We start from the raw sequence: 14,036 nt of genomic DNA, 5'->3' as shown, positions 1-14,036 counted from the left end.
TCTGAGTTGAGGAGAAAATGGGCCAAAGGTGAAGTGAGCACTAAGCAATTCAGTTCGATTCTACTTTTTTCATTTTATTCTAGTGTTTTTCACTTCTTTTTCTTTTCTTCTTCAGTTTGGTCAAAAACAATGTAGTTTCTTCAGCTTGGTCAATTTAGTTATTTTAATTTTTTCCAACACGAAAACCGAATCAAACCGAAATAATCGAAGTTTTCAAAATTTATAACTTAATCAAACTGACAAATTGCAATTGGTTTGGTTCTGTTCTTTCAATTAAATTGAAATTTTGCACACCCCTACTTATCACTAGTGTTTATATATAGAGACAAAGTAGATGATTGTGGAAGGTAGGGATTGTTTATTGTTCCTTCCTGACCAAAGGGAGCGACCGGAGGTGGGATCGCAACGGCAAGGAGCGGGCTCCAGTGACGGGTCCGTCTAGGGGGCGGCCAATACCTGCAAGTACTTCAACGCTGAAGTGAGTAAGAAAGTAAGGAAAGAACAGTGTATTAGTAGGTCAGAAAGCAGAACATACCTTGGGCTCTAAAAAGAGCTGGCTAATATAGGAGGAGATATCCTCCTACATGCATGTGTTGTGCTTCTGCAGGTGATGGGACTGAGTGTTCGGCATCGGTAGAAGTTCCTAGGTAACAACATGGTGGTGACAAGACCCTCATTAATGTGAATGAAATCCACCATTAATGAGGATGGGATCTAAGGTGGCCACGCGGATACCTAGTGGGGGTTGCAATGATGTTGCGGTAGGCTGGTGTAGGACCAAGAGATAGGCTGAGATGGGGCCAAGAGATGGGCCTAGATTGGGCCCAGAGATAGGCTAAGATTAGGCCCGGACAGTCCACAACCCCCAGGTTGGATGCTCGAGAAGCAAGCATTCGAGCTAGAGAATGGAGGCCTGGGCAATTTTGTTGCATATGCTAGTTTTGGAGAGTTGAATTGTCATTACGATCTGGCTGAGGCGGACGGCCAAGCTGACTTTGGTTTTGTTTGAATAGATGTTGGCTCTGGAGTCGTCTGAAGCTGGCCTGACCTCCATGGTAAAGTAATTTTCTTCGTGTACTAACCCGTAACACATGTGGTTTCGGGATTCGAGGTGCTGTGCCCGGGAGGCCGAGGTAATATTTGGGCGTGGTGGCTGGCTAGCTGGTTATCTTGAATGTGCATCGGCGGAGTCTTGTGCTGCTATTGGGATGTGTTCAGGGTATGGTCGAGCTCTCGTTCGGTTTTTGCTATCTAAACTCGGAAGGAAGAGGAAGAGATCGCACTACCCTTGTTGAGGTTTTGAGTATACTTCTGGGGGGTGGCACTTTATTTATGGTCGTCCTCCCAATCCTTGCAAGATAAGGATCGGATCCGGCGGTGGGGAAAGTTCCCCGATGTTCTGGTATACGACGCGTGGAACTTCGGGGTATGAAGAGTCCTGCTAGGGAGACTCACTGCCGCATGTATGAGCAGGGGCTCATGATTTCCCTCAAAGTTTTGAATGTGTGATAGGTGGCACCCCCTAGCGCTCGCTAAGCATCTGATAGTGTTTTGTTTTCTTCCGGGCGCGACATACAGGCACAGTATAAAGAATGCGTCCCCTCCTTTCTGAGTTTTCCATCGTTACTTCTTTTTCTTCCTTGTGTCAAAGATGCGCTATTTTTTCTAAGTCTTCCCCTTCAATTGTTTCTTGGTGCGAAATGGCTCATCATCTTAACAAGGAAATGCTAAAGGCCATCTTTGAGGGAAAGAGAGAGATTTCTAACAGCGCCATCGAGGGAGATGTCTCTCCTCCGGAGGCTGATCCTATATCTTCTGTCGTTGCTCTGGTTCTTCTGACTGCCTCTGGTGCCGTTTCAACACTACCTTTTGGAGGACTTGTTACTGATTAGGGGCGATCGTCGATTGGGAAATGCTCAAAGGATGCCGAAAGGGTCAAGTAGTTTGCTGGCGTGCTTTCTGTGGGCGTGTTTGATCCTTTTGCTACAAGGGATCGATGGGCGGCGTACCGCTGGGTGGAGGATCGAGTTCTGGGGGTTTTATCAGAATGCCTTGCACTAGAGTTCAAGTTTTGAACAAAGATGGCTGCTCTTAAGCGGTTGCATCGAGAGGAGATAAGACACGTCCAGGAGATGGCAAAAAACAAGGTGGGGACTGAGGTGGCCAGGGTGATGAACAGCTTGAGCCAGTGGCTAAAGGAGGCAGAGGTGTCGTTGATTCGTTGTCATGAGATCATAAGTCAACTCGGCCCCCAACGCGAGGACACTAGGGCGAAGCTTCATGATTCAAGGGTAGAGATTGCCTACCTGAAAGCGACGCTCAAGGTCGCCCAATCGAAAACGGAAGGCAGCAGAGCTCAGATGTTGGAAGTCGCGGACAATTATGTGGAGGGCTAGGAAGAAGCGCTACTTCACGCTCGAACGTTGTTCCCAAGCCTAGACTTACAGCCTTGCAAGCCCTTCATGAGGGTCGAAGACAGTCGACTTGTTAATCCAACCGAAAAAACGCACACCGGGACTTCAAAAGGAATTCCTAGAGTCGGGGTGGACCGAGCTGATAAAGGTGTTGCCGACAATGCTGAGCCTCTAGCCAAGTTAAGCTAATTTACTACTTTCTTCTTTTGTAGTAGCGTAGGTTTCTCAGCATTTCCTTGGTAGCCCAGTTTTGTTAGGGCTTGTGATATTGCGGCTCGCTATTTTTGTCGTCTTTTGACTTGCTAATCGAAACAAAAGGTTTAATTATTTTTCTTCTTCATAAGACCTCTCATTTGTTCTGATTTTGGTGTGTCGCGCTTTTCCCTAACTGGGCTGGGGCCCTTAAGCGTTGATATAGTGATTTTTGAGTTAAGTGCTAAGGTTGGCACCCAATCTTAGGATTCAGGGGAAAGTGTTTTAAAGTGTAAACTCTGGTATTTTGCAGAGGTTCGGGGAATCGTGCACGTGGCACGAGATTTGAGGTTATCAATAAGGCAACGTTTCGGTGGCACTAGGTGTGCTACTTTTGCGAGACATTTTGTCGTCTAGGTGTTCTCTTAGCACACGGAGGGAGTTGTTTGGTCATGATGGGAGTGGCCCTTCGATTTTCTATGCAGGGATATGACCGTATTGATGACATGATTTTTCGGAACCTGACCGTATTTAATTCTTTAGGGAACGATGATGATTATCTGACTGTCGGGCGATTACGCTTAAAATGGGGAGGGAGGCCTTTGGTTCTTTCCACGTTGTCCCCGTTCATTTATGCCTTGGTTTTGGGAAACTATGGAAATAGCGTCGATGGTTTCTAGTAGGGGTTTTCTATTTGAGAAAGGCGTTTCGACCAGCGATGTTGTGGATGAGGCTAGAATCAACGCGGCATGGGCCGAAAGGTCTAAGGCTAAGCTTGTTTGGGTGAGAGCAGTACTAGGATGGGTGAGACATGTCATGTCTAGAATAGGTGATACGGCTCTCTTGGAGTTCGTCTCTGGCAGAAGCACCATGTTCTAACGGAAGCACCATGCTCCGACGTCCGAGTACTTGGGTCTTTGATGTCAACATCCCTAGGTTGGAAGTTGGGGATCGTTTGACAACTCCAAGGTTGAAAGTGGGAAATCTTGACACCACCTAGGTGCTGGGTTTTCTTGGACTTTCTTCAGGGGCGGTTGTCGAGCTAGTCGAATCGGACCCCTTTAGGGACAGGATATCAAGCAATACAAAAAAGTTTTAGCTTTTCCCAAACGGCCCGTGGGGAAAGCGGTTACTGATGATTATAGGAAGAGCGTATCCTACAGATACTGTTGTTTGGCCTTGCTTTACTTTAGTCGTGTGCATTTGTGTCGTGTAACGGTTGTAGCGTGATAGACGAGTGTAACATAAAATTACTACAGATATGAAGCTTGTAATCAAATGTAAATTTCGTAATGAAATGTAAATGTCTTTTAGGTACCTTGTTTTTTGTTGTGTCTTGCATGTTCTTTTTGGCGATAACGTCTTTTAACATCTCTGGTCGTGTCTTGATATAAGGTGTTTTGGAATAGTCTGGTTTTAGGATCGGACTGAGATAAGCTCAAGGTTCGATGTGCCTGTTTGCTACAAGGCACGACTTTAGAATAGGACCAAGGTGGACTCGAGGTCCATCATGTCCGTTTGCTATAAGACACGACTTTAGTATGACTCAAAGTCCTGTACACCTAAAAAAAAGGGCCATGAGAGGATGAAGAGAAAAATGCTCAAGAGAGGAGTGAGAAAGAGACAAAAATTATTTACAGTATAAGGGTGAAATGGTTAATTATCATATATAAATAATTGCAAGAAAGGTTTATGTTATTTTAAAAATACAAAACTAGTCAATGCAATTTAAACAAAATTGAGGGTAGTGCTTGGAGTTTATGCTAAATTAAAAGAAGAAAGTACCATTGGCGCGTACATCAATGGCCTTAATAAATGGAGCCGTTCTCTATGGCAAAACTCTGTTTCCATGGCAAAACTCACGAGAAAGAACCTCCTCTTTTCTCTCTTCTCCCTCTCGCTCCTCTCTCTCCTCCTCCTCCACCACCACCACCACCACCACCACAACAGTCGTCGCCTCTCTCTACCCCCAACTTTCCCCACCTCCTCCTCCTCCTCCTCCTCTTCCTCCCCTCCACCGCCCTCAATCGCCTACTTCATCTCTGGCGCGGACACCGACGCTCCCCGCATCTTCCGCCTCCTCCAGGCTGCCTACCACCCCAGAAACCACTACTTGCTACACCTCGACCGTCGCGCCTCCGACCACCACAGAGATTGGCTTGCCCGAATGGTGGCTTCGGTCCCTGTGTTCATGGCCGCCGGCAATGTGAACGTGGTTGAGAAGGCGAGCTCCGTTCGGGACGAGGGGTCCTCGCCTCTGGCTTTGGCGCTCCACGGCGCCGCCGTTTTGCTGAAGTGTGGAAGGGATTGGGACTGGTTTTTGAATCTCGATGCCTCCGATTACCCTCTCGTTTCTCAGGACGGTGCGTTTCAGCCTCTTGTGTTGTGTGCTTTCTGTTTGGGCTTGTTTGAACGCCAAATGATTTTGAGACTATAAATACAAGGTTTTTCTTTGAGATCTCTTCTCTCTAACTGGGGATTACTAGAACGTGAGTGTTCTATATCATTGGGGTGGCCTCTCAAGGTAATGATTGGCCAATAGTAGTAGCAGCGGGGCTATTAATCTCGTTGCTGTCCCCTCGTTCATTTCAAGGTAGAAAAGAAAAGAAAATGGTTGGAGAATAAGAAGAAAATTAGGAGGGATGGTTGTCATTAATTCAAACAAGATGGTGTGATTTTCTTTTCAAAGCAAAGAAAAATAAATTATCAGTTTCTCTGCAACTTTTCTTGTTATTTTCCCTGTCCTTGCTTTTCTGTTTGCCTTCCACAAGGTCAAACAAATCCAATCTACATTTCTTTTTATCTTTTGTAGCATTTTTCTCAACCAAAAAATTCTTATTCTTATTTTCATGGTCTTTAAGTATATAGTTTTGATCTTTTCACTATTTATTTTGGGGAATTCTAAGAAATTCTTGAGCTGAAGTTCTTACTGCTTATGGTTACCGTTATTGATCTCTTCTGTATTTAACAAGATGTTGGAAATGTTGGGTTTTCGAATTTGCTACCCCAATAATGGTAGCCTGCCAATAAGAATTTCCTTTTCAAAGAGTTGATCCAAATGTAAATTAGGAATTTTGATCTTGTACTCGTTCTTGGATCCTTTATATTTATCGGAATAGTGCTTGTAGTTAAACAGATTTCACCAACCTGTTATTCTGTGGACTTGTATGAAGAGTTGTTAATGGGAGTATTATGAGGTTTGGTAAAGCATCAAAAATTTAGGTGACTCTTTAGTATAGATTATTCAGCGACTCGTGTTCATATACAACAAGGATGGGTACTGGAAAAGGAAAGTCTTTCTCAGGCTGACATCATTTTGTTCAGCTATTAGATCTTTTAGACGCACAATGAATGCTAAAGCATTTATGTTTCTATTGAGTTGTTACTTATTAACTTCAAACACCTACTAGGCCACCAAACAAAGGACTATCTTCAGCAATCAAATAATTGGCATGGCACTAGACAACAAAAGGTAGCATACCCTTTCACATTATACTTATGTGACAATGAAAAGGCTCTAGTGTTAGGTTTGAAAACCACTCTGAAGATTCCTTATTTAATCTATTTCCTTAAATGGTGTATCTTATTACGTTATGTACTCTTCATTGACAATAAATGTTTTATCCATTGTGAAAAACTTTGACTGCCACAAAGACTGAGAATTCTTACCATACATTTACCCGTTGTTACCTGGAACATGGTACATTCTGGATCATACAGGGAGAAGGTGTGCCCTTTAGCTTATTTTGTGATATGAGGGGGGTAGGCTTGGTTGGTTCACCATTTCAGGTCATGCTACACTTCAGAGTATTGTTTGGTTCACTACTTGATAGAATACAGTTTATTGTAGGTGGAAAGAAATTACAGAAATAGAAGTCCCCCATGGTTCATTGCATTTTCACCATTAAGAACTAAAGTTATTTAAACAATAAATTACATTCATGAAACTAGAATACAAGATAGCAATATTCCAGAAAGTGCTTGAAGCAGTGGTTGCTAATCTAGAATGTGCATGATCAAATATTCTAGTTGCTAGGAAAGGTCTCTTCTCCTTTCCTGTCTATTTCTTTTCGTGGAGTTACCAGTGCCAATCTTTCTCTTTAATTTGGATTCCCAATGCATTCCAGGATCATGAAGGAACCATATCCTGGGTGGCTGGGACGTGTGGTTCCATGAGGGAGGACCATACCTATAAATTTTCTTTTAAGTTTTTAACTGATCACATTTATATAAATTGCATTTAATAATGAAATTAATCAATCATATGATATGAATGAACAAATGAATCAATCTTCTGATGTTCCAATTCCAACCCCTGTGATTGTTTGTATTAAGTGAATGCTTAAATCTATTGTTCTAATAACTTCTGTTGTGAAATCTTGTCTATCTGGGACATCAAAGTTCTCTTTCCATGCTCTACATTCTTTTGTTTCTTTCCTATTTCAGGCTTAACGTAAGTTGTATTGGCAGATTTGCTTCACATCCTGTCATTTGTGCCAAGGGATTTCAACTTCATTGCGCACACTAGTAATACTAGCTGGAGGGAGTGAGCACCATCAATTTTGTAGATATGGCATTTTTAAGCATTTTAGCTGCCTTGGATTGAGATGAATGTACCAATTTTATGATTGCATTCTGTCTCCAGGTATCAAAGGATTATGGAGGTTACCGTTGATCCTGCTCTGTATCTCATATCAAAGGGCAGAATGTTCACAGGCAACAGGAAGCGGACTCTGTCAGATGCATACCAATTTTTCACTGGTATAATACTTTCAGCCATTACTTTGTTTATGATAGTGTTGCTTATGTGGACGGCATGTTTTCCCTTATTTTTTCTTTCCTACAATTACCCTTTATCTTTATTGCCATGCATGATAATATGTGGATTAGAAAGTGTTTATTCTAGCAAGCTATTTGATCTTGCATTTTGATATTATGTTCTGTTGATCAATTGATGATACATTTACCCAGAATAAGATAGTACTTTGTGCAAGACTGTCTCAAATTTGTATGGCCGGACTCGGAAGTCTCTAGAGCTGAACCAATCTTTCTCTCTAACCTATATATGATGAAATAACATTTTATATTATGATCATTGACCAGGGAAGTGAATTACCTCAATGCAGTTGTATCAATTATCACTTCTTTGGAGCTACGATTAAATCTTCATGTTAAAAGATCAGTTACCGGGTATGTCAATATGGGCAGTAGAAGTTGAAATCTGCACTGCTATAGGACAGCTATGTGTGCGCTGCCCCCTCTCCCATTGTTTGCTAAATCAAATTTCTTGGCTAATTGAAGTACCAAATTTGAGTTGTAAGGTTCTCAATTTTTTGTCAATTGTCTTTAATTCAACTTATATCTCTTGGTGCGGACCTTGTGGTTCATAACTTGACAGAGAAAAGAAACGGCCAGGCAGAAAAGATCACTTTTTTTCTATCCTAATGCTTTGTTATTCATGTGTTACTAATACTCATCTTTCTTTTGCCTGGTGTTTCCTCCCATGGAATACTTTAAAATATGTGTGTAATCTGTTTGCTATTATGCCTCATCAATGTGTCTTTGATTTCATCAGGTTCTCCACATGTGATTTTAAGCCGAAAACTTGTAGAGTTCTCGATCCTGGGATGGGACAATCTGCCAAGAAAACTACTCTTGTTCTTCACGAACACCAAATACTCACTCAGAGACTACTTCCAGACTCTTGCTTGCAACTCCAAGGAGTTCTCTAAAACAGTTGTGAACTCAAACTTGCGCTTTCCCCAGCTGGATGGTGCAGAGTCGCCTCGAGATCTGACAATTTCTGATTTGGGGAAGATGCTGAGCAGTGGTGCTGCATTTGCTGGGAAATTCCACGCAAACGAGGCACTTCTGGACAAGATCGACTCCCTCATGCTCCATAGGAAACCAGGTACAATCTCACCGGGAGGTTGGTGTCTAGGCGAGCGAGGAGGCTGGAGAGATCCTTGCGAGCTCTGGGCTGCCGACACGATCATTCTCAGGCCGAGTCCTGCAGCCAAGACCTTGGAGACCCTTCTTCTAAGATCAATGGCTAACAATAACATGACTTCTCCGGCAAATCGATGTGTTCACCGGCGATCTGGAGATGCAGTTGCTGCCACAGTTGAGGCGCCGGAGGATTGAATGTGTTACCATTTTTCATGTTGTGTGTGTAACCTATCTGAGATAGATAGCTGCAGCTGAAGTGTTTGCTAACTGATGACACTTAACCATAGGCATCAACTGTTCATAGCAATAGCATGGAGTCTTTGTTTTGTCTTGCTTGTAATGTGGATTCATGTATTGAAGAAACGTGTCGATTTGGTTACGTGTTTGGCTTCTGTTGTGAAGGATAATTTGAGTCTTAAGGAAACTAACTGGACTTTGGTGATTTAGTTCGGACACTGTCTAAATTTTAAAATTAACTTAATTAGTTTTTAAATAATAATTTAATATTTTTATTCTTACTTCTTCTTGATCACAAAACCTATGAATACTAGTTTTATTTTTTACAACTAATAACCAAAACATGCCAAGTTTAATAAAAATAGAATGAAAAAATCTTAGAAAAATTTTATTTGCGGTCAGCTTTTTTGTTCTTCGTAGCCAATAGAAACTCTTTTTTTCTCTTTTACTCTTTACAGTCGTGTTAATAATTTTTTGCAATCAATATTTTTAAAAAATACCCTCTTCTATTACCATCGTATATAGCCACAACCATCTTCACACAGTCATCCATGAAAAATAATTTTAAAAAATATATATAATCCTTTGGGTGTTAAATGTAGACCTTGATGCTCGGGATTAGAAGTCAAGGACTCAAAGTTCCACCTTCTTGATTCTAAGTAGACCAATATTAGAGTGAAAAATCAATGAAAACTAATTGACTGCCTTTAAATGTAGGTCTTAAATACTAGAAATTGCTATAAATTCCTTACTACATAAGCTCTAGACAGTAAAATAGCTAGGGATATTATACATACATAAGTCAAGAAAATACAAATATATAGATATACAGACACATATATACATATATACATACATCCGAACACACGCACAGATATATATATATATATACACACACACTTGGCAACGATCATACCCTTTTGCGGCGCCCACAGAAGGGTATGGCCGCCGCCAAGTGTGTGTGTGTATATATATCTGTATGCGTGTATTTGTGTATCTATGTGACTGCATATCTATATATGTGTATTTATATGTATTCAAATGCATCGTCTCTGATATAAATGGGCAGCCAAGTATGGCGATTAGCAGACAATTTATTAAAAGAAAAAGTGAATGCAATAGGGAGGGTAAAAATGAATTTAAGGGTATTTCAAGTATATTAAAAAGTGACTCTGAAAAGTAAAATGGGTTGTTGCAAATAAAATTTCTCAAGATGCTATATTGAATATTTTCTACTAAATTAAAATTACCAATTCAACCCTACCAAAGCCCAAAGAATCGAAACCGATGGCAGAGGCCCAACAAATATCTATTTTGTCAACGGCCCGGCCCAATCCACATGCAGAACAGGAGAAGAGAAAGCCCAGTTAGGTTTTTTGATCGTTTGACACTATATAACCACCACCCCCGTTTTGAAACCCTAGCCGGGTCCAGCATCAACCCTAATTTTCCCCCCCTTCTCCAGGTATCTCTTGGCCTAAATCTCAATCTCACATTGTATACGTATCTGTTTATATATGAATGCTATTTTTTCTGAATTTGATTTGATTGGTTTGGCGCAGGTTGCTTTTGTTGGGGAGCTCAACAATGGCTCCTAAAGGTACATTCTGCATAACCGCAAATGTTCTGTTTGTTATTTTCTTTTAGTAGTAATCTGAGTATAAGCATGTATCTGTGTTTTGGATTTCTTTGGCCCAAGCTTGAAAATGTATGAAATTTATTGGTGCTTAGGGTTTGCATCGCTTTGAAGCTACACCACTATGCTTTTCTAGTACGAGTTCAGCCTAAGCTTTTTGTGTTTTGTGCATGAGCTGCTGTTTGGTGGTTGTACTGCAGTGATAGCAAGTGATTTCGCCTGTTATGGCTTTCTTTTTGGGTTCCAGGGCAGTTAATTAGTAACTTGGATTTTTACCCATTTTGATGTGTGGTTCATGTGTCCTGTTGCCTGAGTTGTCACTTGTTTGTTATTTTTTATGTAATGTAAATGGATATCTTATAGTGGCAAAAGTAACAATGTGCAGTTTGAGAATTATTTAGGTTTTAGACATTGATATTTTGACAGCTATGGTAATTAATTTGGACTAACTGCCTTTTGGATTCTTGATGAAATGAATGATTTAGGGTTAGTTCTGTTTACCTCGTAATCTTGCATGTCATTGTAGAATGTAAGACAAACAATAGATGAACTATGTTTTAGCACTGACTGGGAAGTTATTTTGGGCTTACAAAGTTTACTTTAGCATTGAGGCACAAGATCAGGATTGTCTCTCATTATTTGTCTGCTTGCTATATTCAAAGTCATACATGTTGTGATACCCACAAAATAACACAACATAAAGTGACAGTTCATGTTATCTCTGTGTATTGTGTAATTATGTTCTGATCTCTAAAAGTAGGATGGAGCTGCACAGGTACTTTTTCCTACCTATGCGCTCCGTGTTTTGTTAATCTGTTATTTGAAATGTGCTTATTTTCTTGTCTTTTTCATCAACCAACTCTTATCCTTGACTCCACTGCAGCTGACAGTACCAAGAAGGCCAATGCAAAGGGTCAAGCCTTGAAGGTTGCCAAAGCTGTGAAATCAAGCTCATCAACCTTTAAGAAGAAAGCTAAGAAGATCCGGACATCAGTTACCTTTCACAGGCCAAAAACATTGAAGAAGGATAGGAACCCCAAGTATCCACGCATTAGTGCACCTCCAAGAAACAAATTGGACCAGTATCAAATCTTGAAATACCCACTGACAACTGAGTCAGCAATGAAGAAGATAGAGGATAATAACACACTTGTTTTCATTGTTGACATCCGTACTAACAAGAAAAAGATTAAGGATGCAGTGAAGAAGATGTATGACATTCAGGCCAAGAAAGTGAATACTTTGATAAGGTAGCTATTGTTGACTGCATATAACTGCAATTCTGATTTTATTTTTTAATGAGCAGTTCTTTTGCACAATTGCGGCCCATAAAGATGGGACCATTGTTTTTAAGTCCGCTCTGGCTTAGTGATTTGGTTTTTTAAACGAACATATTCAGATATTCTATTGGCTTCTTTAGAACTTTATCATAAGATGCTGGGTCATTTTGGATGACGGTAGCTCTTTCAGTTTCAGGTTTTTATGTTCGAATAAATTGCATAGAACATGTGGTTTGACTAATTTTGGATAGTGTTAATAAGTTAAGTACATTAATGCTGCTTAAATCTCTTTGCTTACTGTAAATTAAGTTTTCATACGATGTCCATTCCACATCCTGAACCCAAAGTTTTAGAAAAAGTGAAAAAGTTGAGGCATGTCAAGTAACCACTCTTTGTTCTTGTGGTGCAGGCCTGATGGAACCAAGAAGGCATATGTTCGGTTGACTCCAGATTATGATGCCTTGGATGTGGCAAACAAAATTGGGATAATCTAAGGATTTAACTGTCCTCTTACCTCAGGAAGATCATTTTATTGGTGAAATGACAGTCTTGTTAGTTATGTTGGCTAGCCATTCAATGTCTTCTGTTAATTTTGATTGTGTATTAGAATTTCATTGGTGTTTCTAAATGAGACATGATTTTATCATTTACAAAATTAGTTTTGTTATAAGGTTGATGATGTACTGCCTTTTTTTTTTTTTTTGCTAGATTAATTTTTAGGTCTTCGTTCCCTCTTTTGTTTCCTCTTATTAAGTTTTTTGGCTGGAGCTGTTGAAGAATGGATTACATCAGTGTGTGTGGACCTATAAGAGGATGTGAAATCCTTGCCCAAACATGGTTTACCGCTAGATTGAACTGAATGGTGAAGGGAGAATATCAAGCTGCCAAGTTTGATTCTTTTAGACTTCTGAAACTTAGCACTGATGATTACTTTTTGACATGCTTTCCTTGTGTTTGTTTGAGAGAAATTGTCTAATGTTCCGAAAGGTATTTGGGCAGTAAAGAAGAAGATTATTTTCTTAAACCATTCAGTTTGATCCAGGGCTAAATCAAGCTTTTATTATTAGGGTGTGTTTGATTAGGGGGTGGAAAGTGGGGTGGAATTTGAATTTCATGGAATTAAAAAATTGTTTAATGGAATTTCTTGAAATTTAGATGAAAAATGAATTCCAACCTCATTTTCTATCCCTATCAATCGCACCCTTATAGGTAAAGTAGTAGAACTCAGATGTTTATATTGAACTTGTACTGTCATGTGGAGGAGTTTGTGCTTGTTCTTTGTTGTTTAGTTGGTGCCTGGAAATGATTTATTTGCTTCTTTCTTTTCTTTTTTCTTTTTTTTTTTTGTAATGTTTACATTTTTTAATGTTTTTTCCTACAAAAATATTTGCATTTTTCATTTTAGGGCTCTCTACTTAAGGATTCAGGATTGTTTTGATTGATGGTAAAGGGTTTCTTTTTTTTTTTTTTTTCCTGGTCTTTGCAGGGCTGGGGGGCAAGAAGACATGCATAATGATGAGCCCTTGTCATGTTGAGAGATAAAAGCTTGTGAATCCCTTTTTTTATGGGTTCATGTCCTTAAAGGTTATTTCTGTTATGGATGCATGTGTACTCACAGGAGGGTAGGGTCTGATCTTCTGTTGTATGGTGATCTATTGTTCTCTAGGTAAAGTAGGTGAGTTTTTGTAATGGTCCTCACACTCCCTTGGCCACGAACTGGACCAGCTTGAAAGCTCAATTGTTGTACTGGGAACTAGATTTCCTTAGCAAGAGGGGTCATTGCTGTTTTAGGAATGGATGTGGCCATCTTTTGGTGGAAATTTTGGGAAATAATTTTTGGTTGAGTAATGATAAAAGGACCAAAAGGGGCATCACGGGTAGAGCGGGTATTAGTATTCTTTGGACTATTGTGATGGTTGCAACAAGGGTAGAATGGTTATTGTGATTGTTGCAGCAAGGGTAGAATGGTTATTTAACCCATTTAGACGGTACTTTTGGACACAGTTTGTGGTCCTCGCATCACCATTGTTTTTCGTTTTCAAAGAGGAGTTTGGAACACCGTGTTTGAAAAATTATCCTCACGAGGGTGGATATGCACAAAGCTTAGTGGCTGTTTGGCTTACCGTTTTCTAAGATGCTTTTAAGGCTTTGTACTTAAATATTTTTAAGTGGACTACTGTATAATGTATTTGAATAGATATATTTTAAGTTGTTATTTATATAATTATGTATTTAGTTTAAAAAATTTAATAAGTTATTAGAATTTATAAGAAAAAAAAAAGACTAAAATAAACATGTTACAAAATAATATAAATAAAATTTATAAAA

The 14,036-nt window shown here is 39.9% G+C and overlaps 2 protein-coding genes across 3 annotated transcripts; both read left to right on the top strand.

Moving 5' to 3' along the window:
• The first annotated feature begins 4,455 nt into the window (after window positions 1–4,455).
• LOC127809364 (beta-glucuronosyltransferase GlcAT14A-like) lies at window positions 4,456–8,969 on the top strand. The gene is made up of 4 exons (XM_052348126.1): window positions 4,456–4,969; window positions 7,077–7,152; window positions 7,252–7,367; window positions 8,182–8,969. The coding sequence occupies exons 1-4, from the start codon at window positions 4,456–4,458 to the stop codon at window positions 8,748–8,750; spliced, it is 1,275 nt and encodes a 424-aa protein (XP_052204086.1). The 3' UTR covers window positions 8,751–8,969.
• Window positions 8,970–10,143: 1,174 nt separating this feature from the next.
• On the top strand, window positions 10,144–13,709 carry LOC127809220 (60S ribosomal protein L23A-like). Of its 2 annotated transcripts, XM_052347983.1 has the most exons (5): window positions 10,144–10,257; window positions 10,355–10,392; window positions 11,312–11,678; window positions 12,118–12,243; window positions 13,195–13,709. In XM_052347983.1, exons 2-4 carry the CDS (start codon window positions 10,380–10,382, stop codon window positions 12,200–12,202), a joined length of 465 nt encoding a protein of 154 aa, XP_052203943.1. In that variant the 5' UTR covers window positions 10,144–10,257; window positions 10,355–10,379; the 3' UTR covers window positions 12,203–12,243; window positions 13,195–13,709. The 2 variants fall into 2 exon arrangements, with proteins under 2 accessions (XP_052203943.1, XP_052203942.1); XM_052347982.1 differs by lacking the exon at window positions 13,195–13,709 and having other exon boundaries at window positions 12,118–13,151.
• Window positions 13,710–14,036: the final 327 nt, after the last annotated feature.

Source organism: Diospyros lotus, chromosome 9 (assembly GCF_014633365.1).
Source record: "Diospyros lotus cultivar Yz01 chromosome 9, ASM1463336v1, whole genome shotgun sequence".
In the NCBI taxonomy this organism is placed as follows: Eukaryota; Viridiplantae; Streptophyta; class Magnoliopsida; order Ericales; family Ebenaceae; genus Diospyros; species Diospyros lotus.
This window is presented reverse-complemented; position numbering and strand designations above follow the sequence as displayed.

What these genes read in the sequence shown, in the direction of transcription:
- LOC127809364 (XM_052348126.1), top strand. Translation starts at nt 4,456, where the DNA reads ATGGCAAAACTCACGAGAAAGAACCTCCTCTTTTCTCTCTTCTCCCTC. An exon ending in CCCTCTCGTTTCTCAGGACG is followed by an intron (nt 4,970 to 7,076) that starts GTGCGTTTCAGC and finishes TTGTATTGGCAG; the next exon opens with ATTTGCTTCACATCCTGTCA. An exon ending in TGCATACCAATTTTTCACTG is followed by an intron (nt 7,368 to 8,181) that starts GTATAATACTTT and finishes TGATTTCATCAG; the next exon opens with GTTCTCCACATGTGATTTTA.
- LOC127809220 (XM_052347983.1), top strand. An exon ending in AAAGTGAATACTTTGATAAG is followed by an intron (nt 11,679 to 12,117) that starts GTAGCTATTGTT and finishes CTTGTGGTGCAG; the next exon opens with GCCTGATGGAACCAAGAAGG.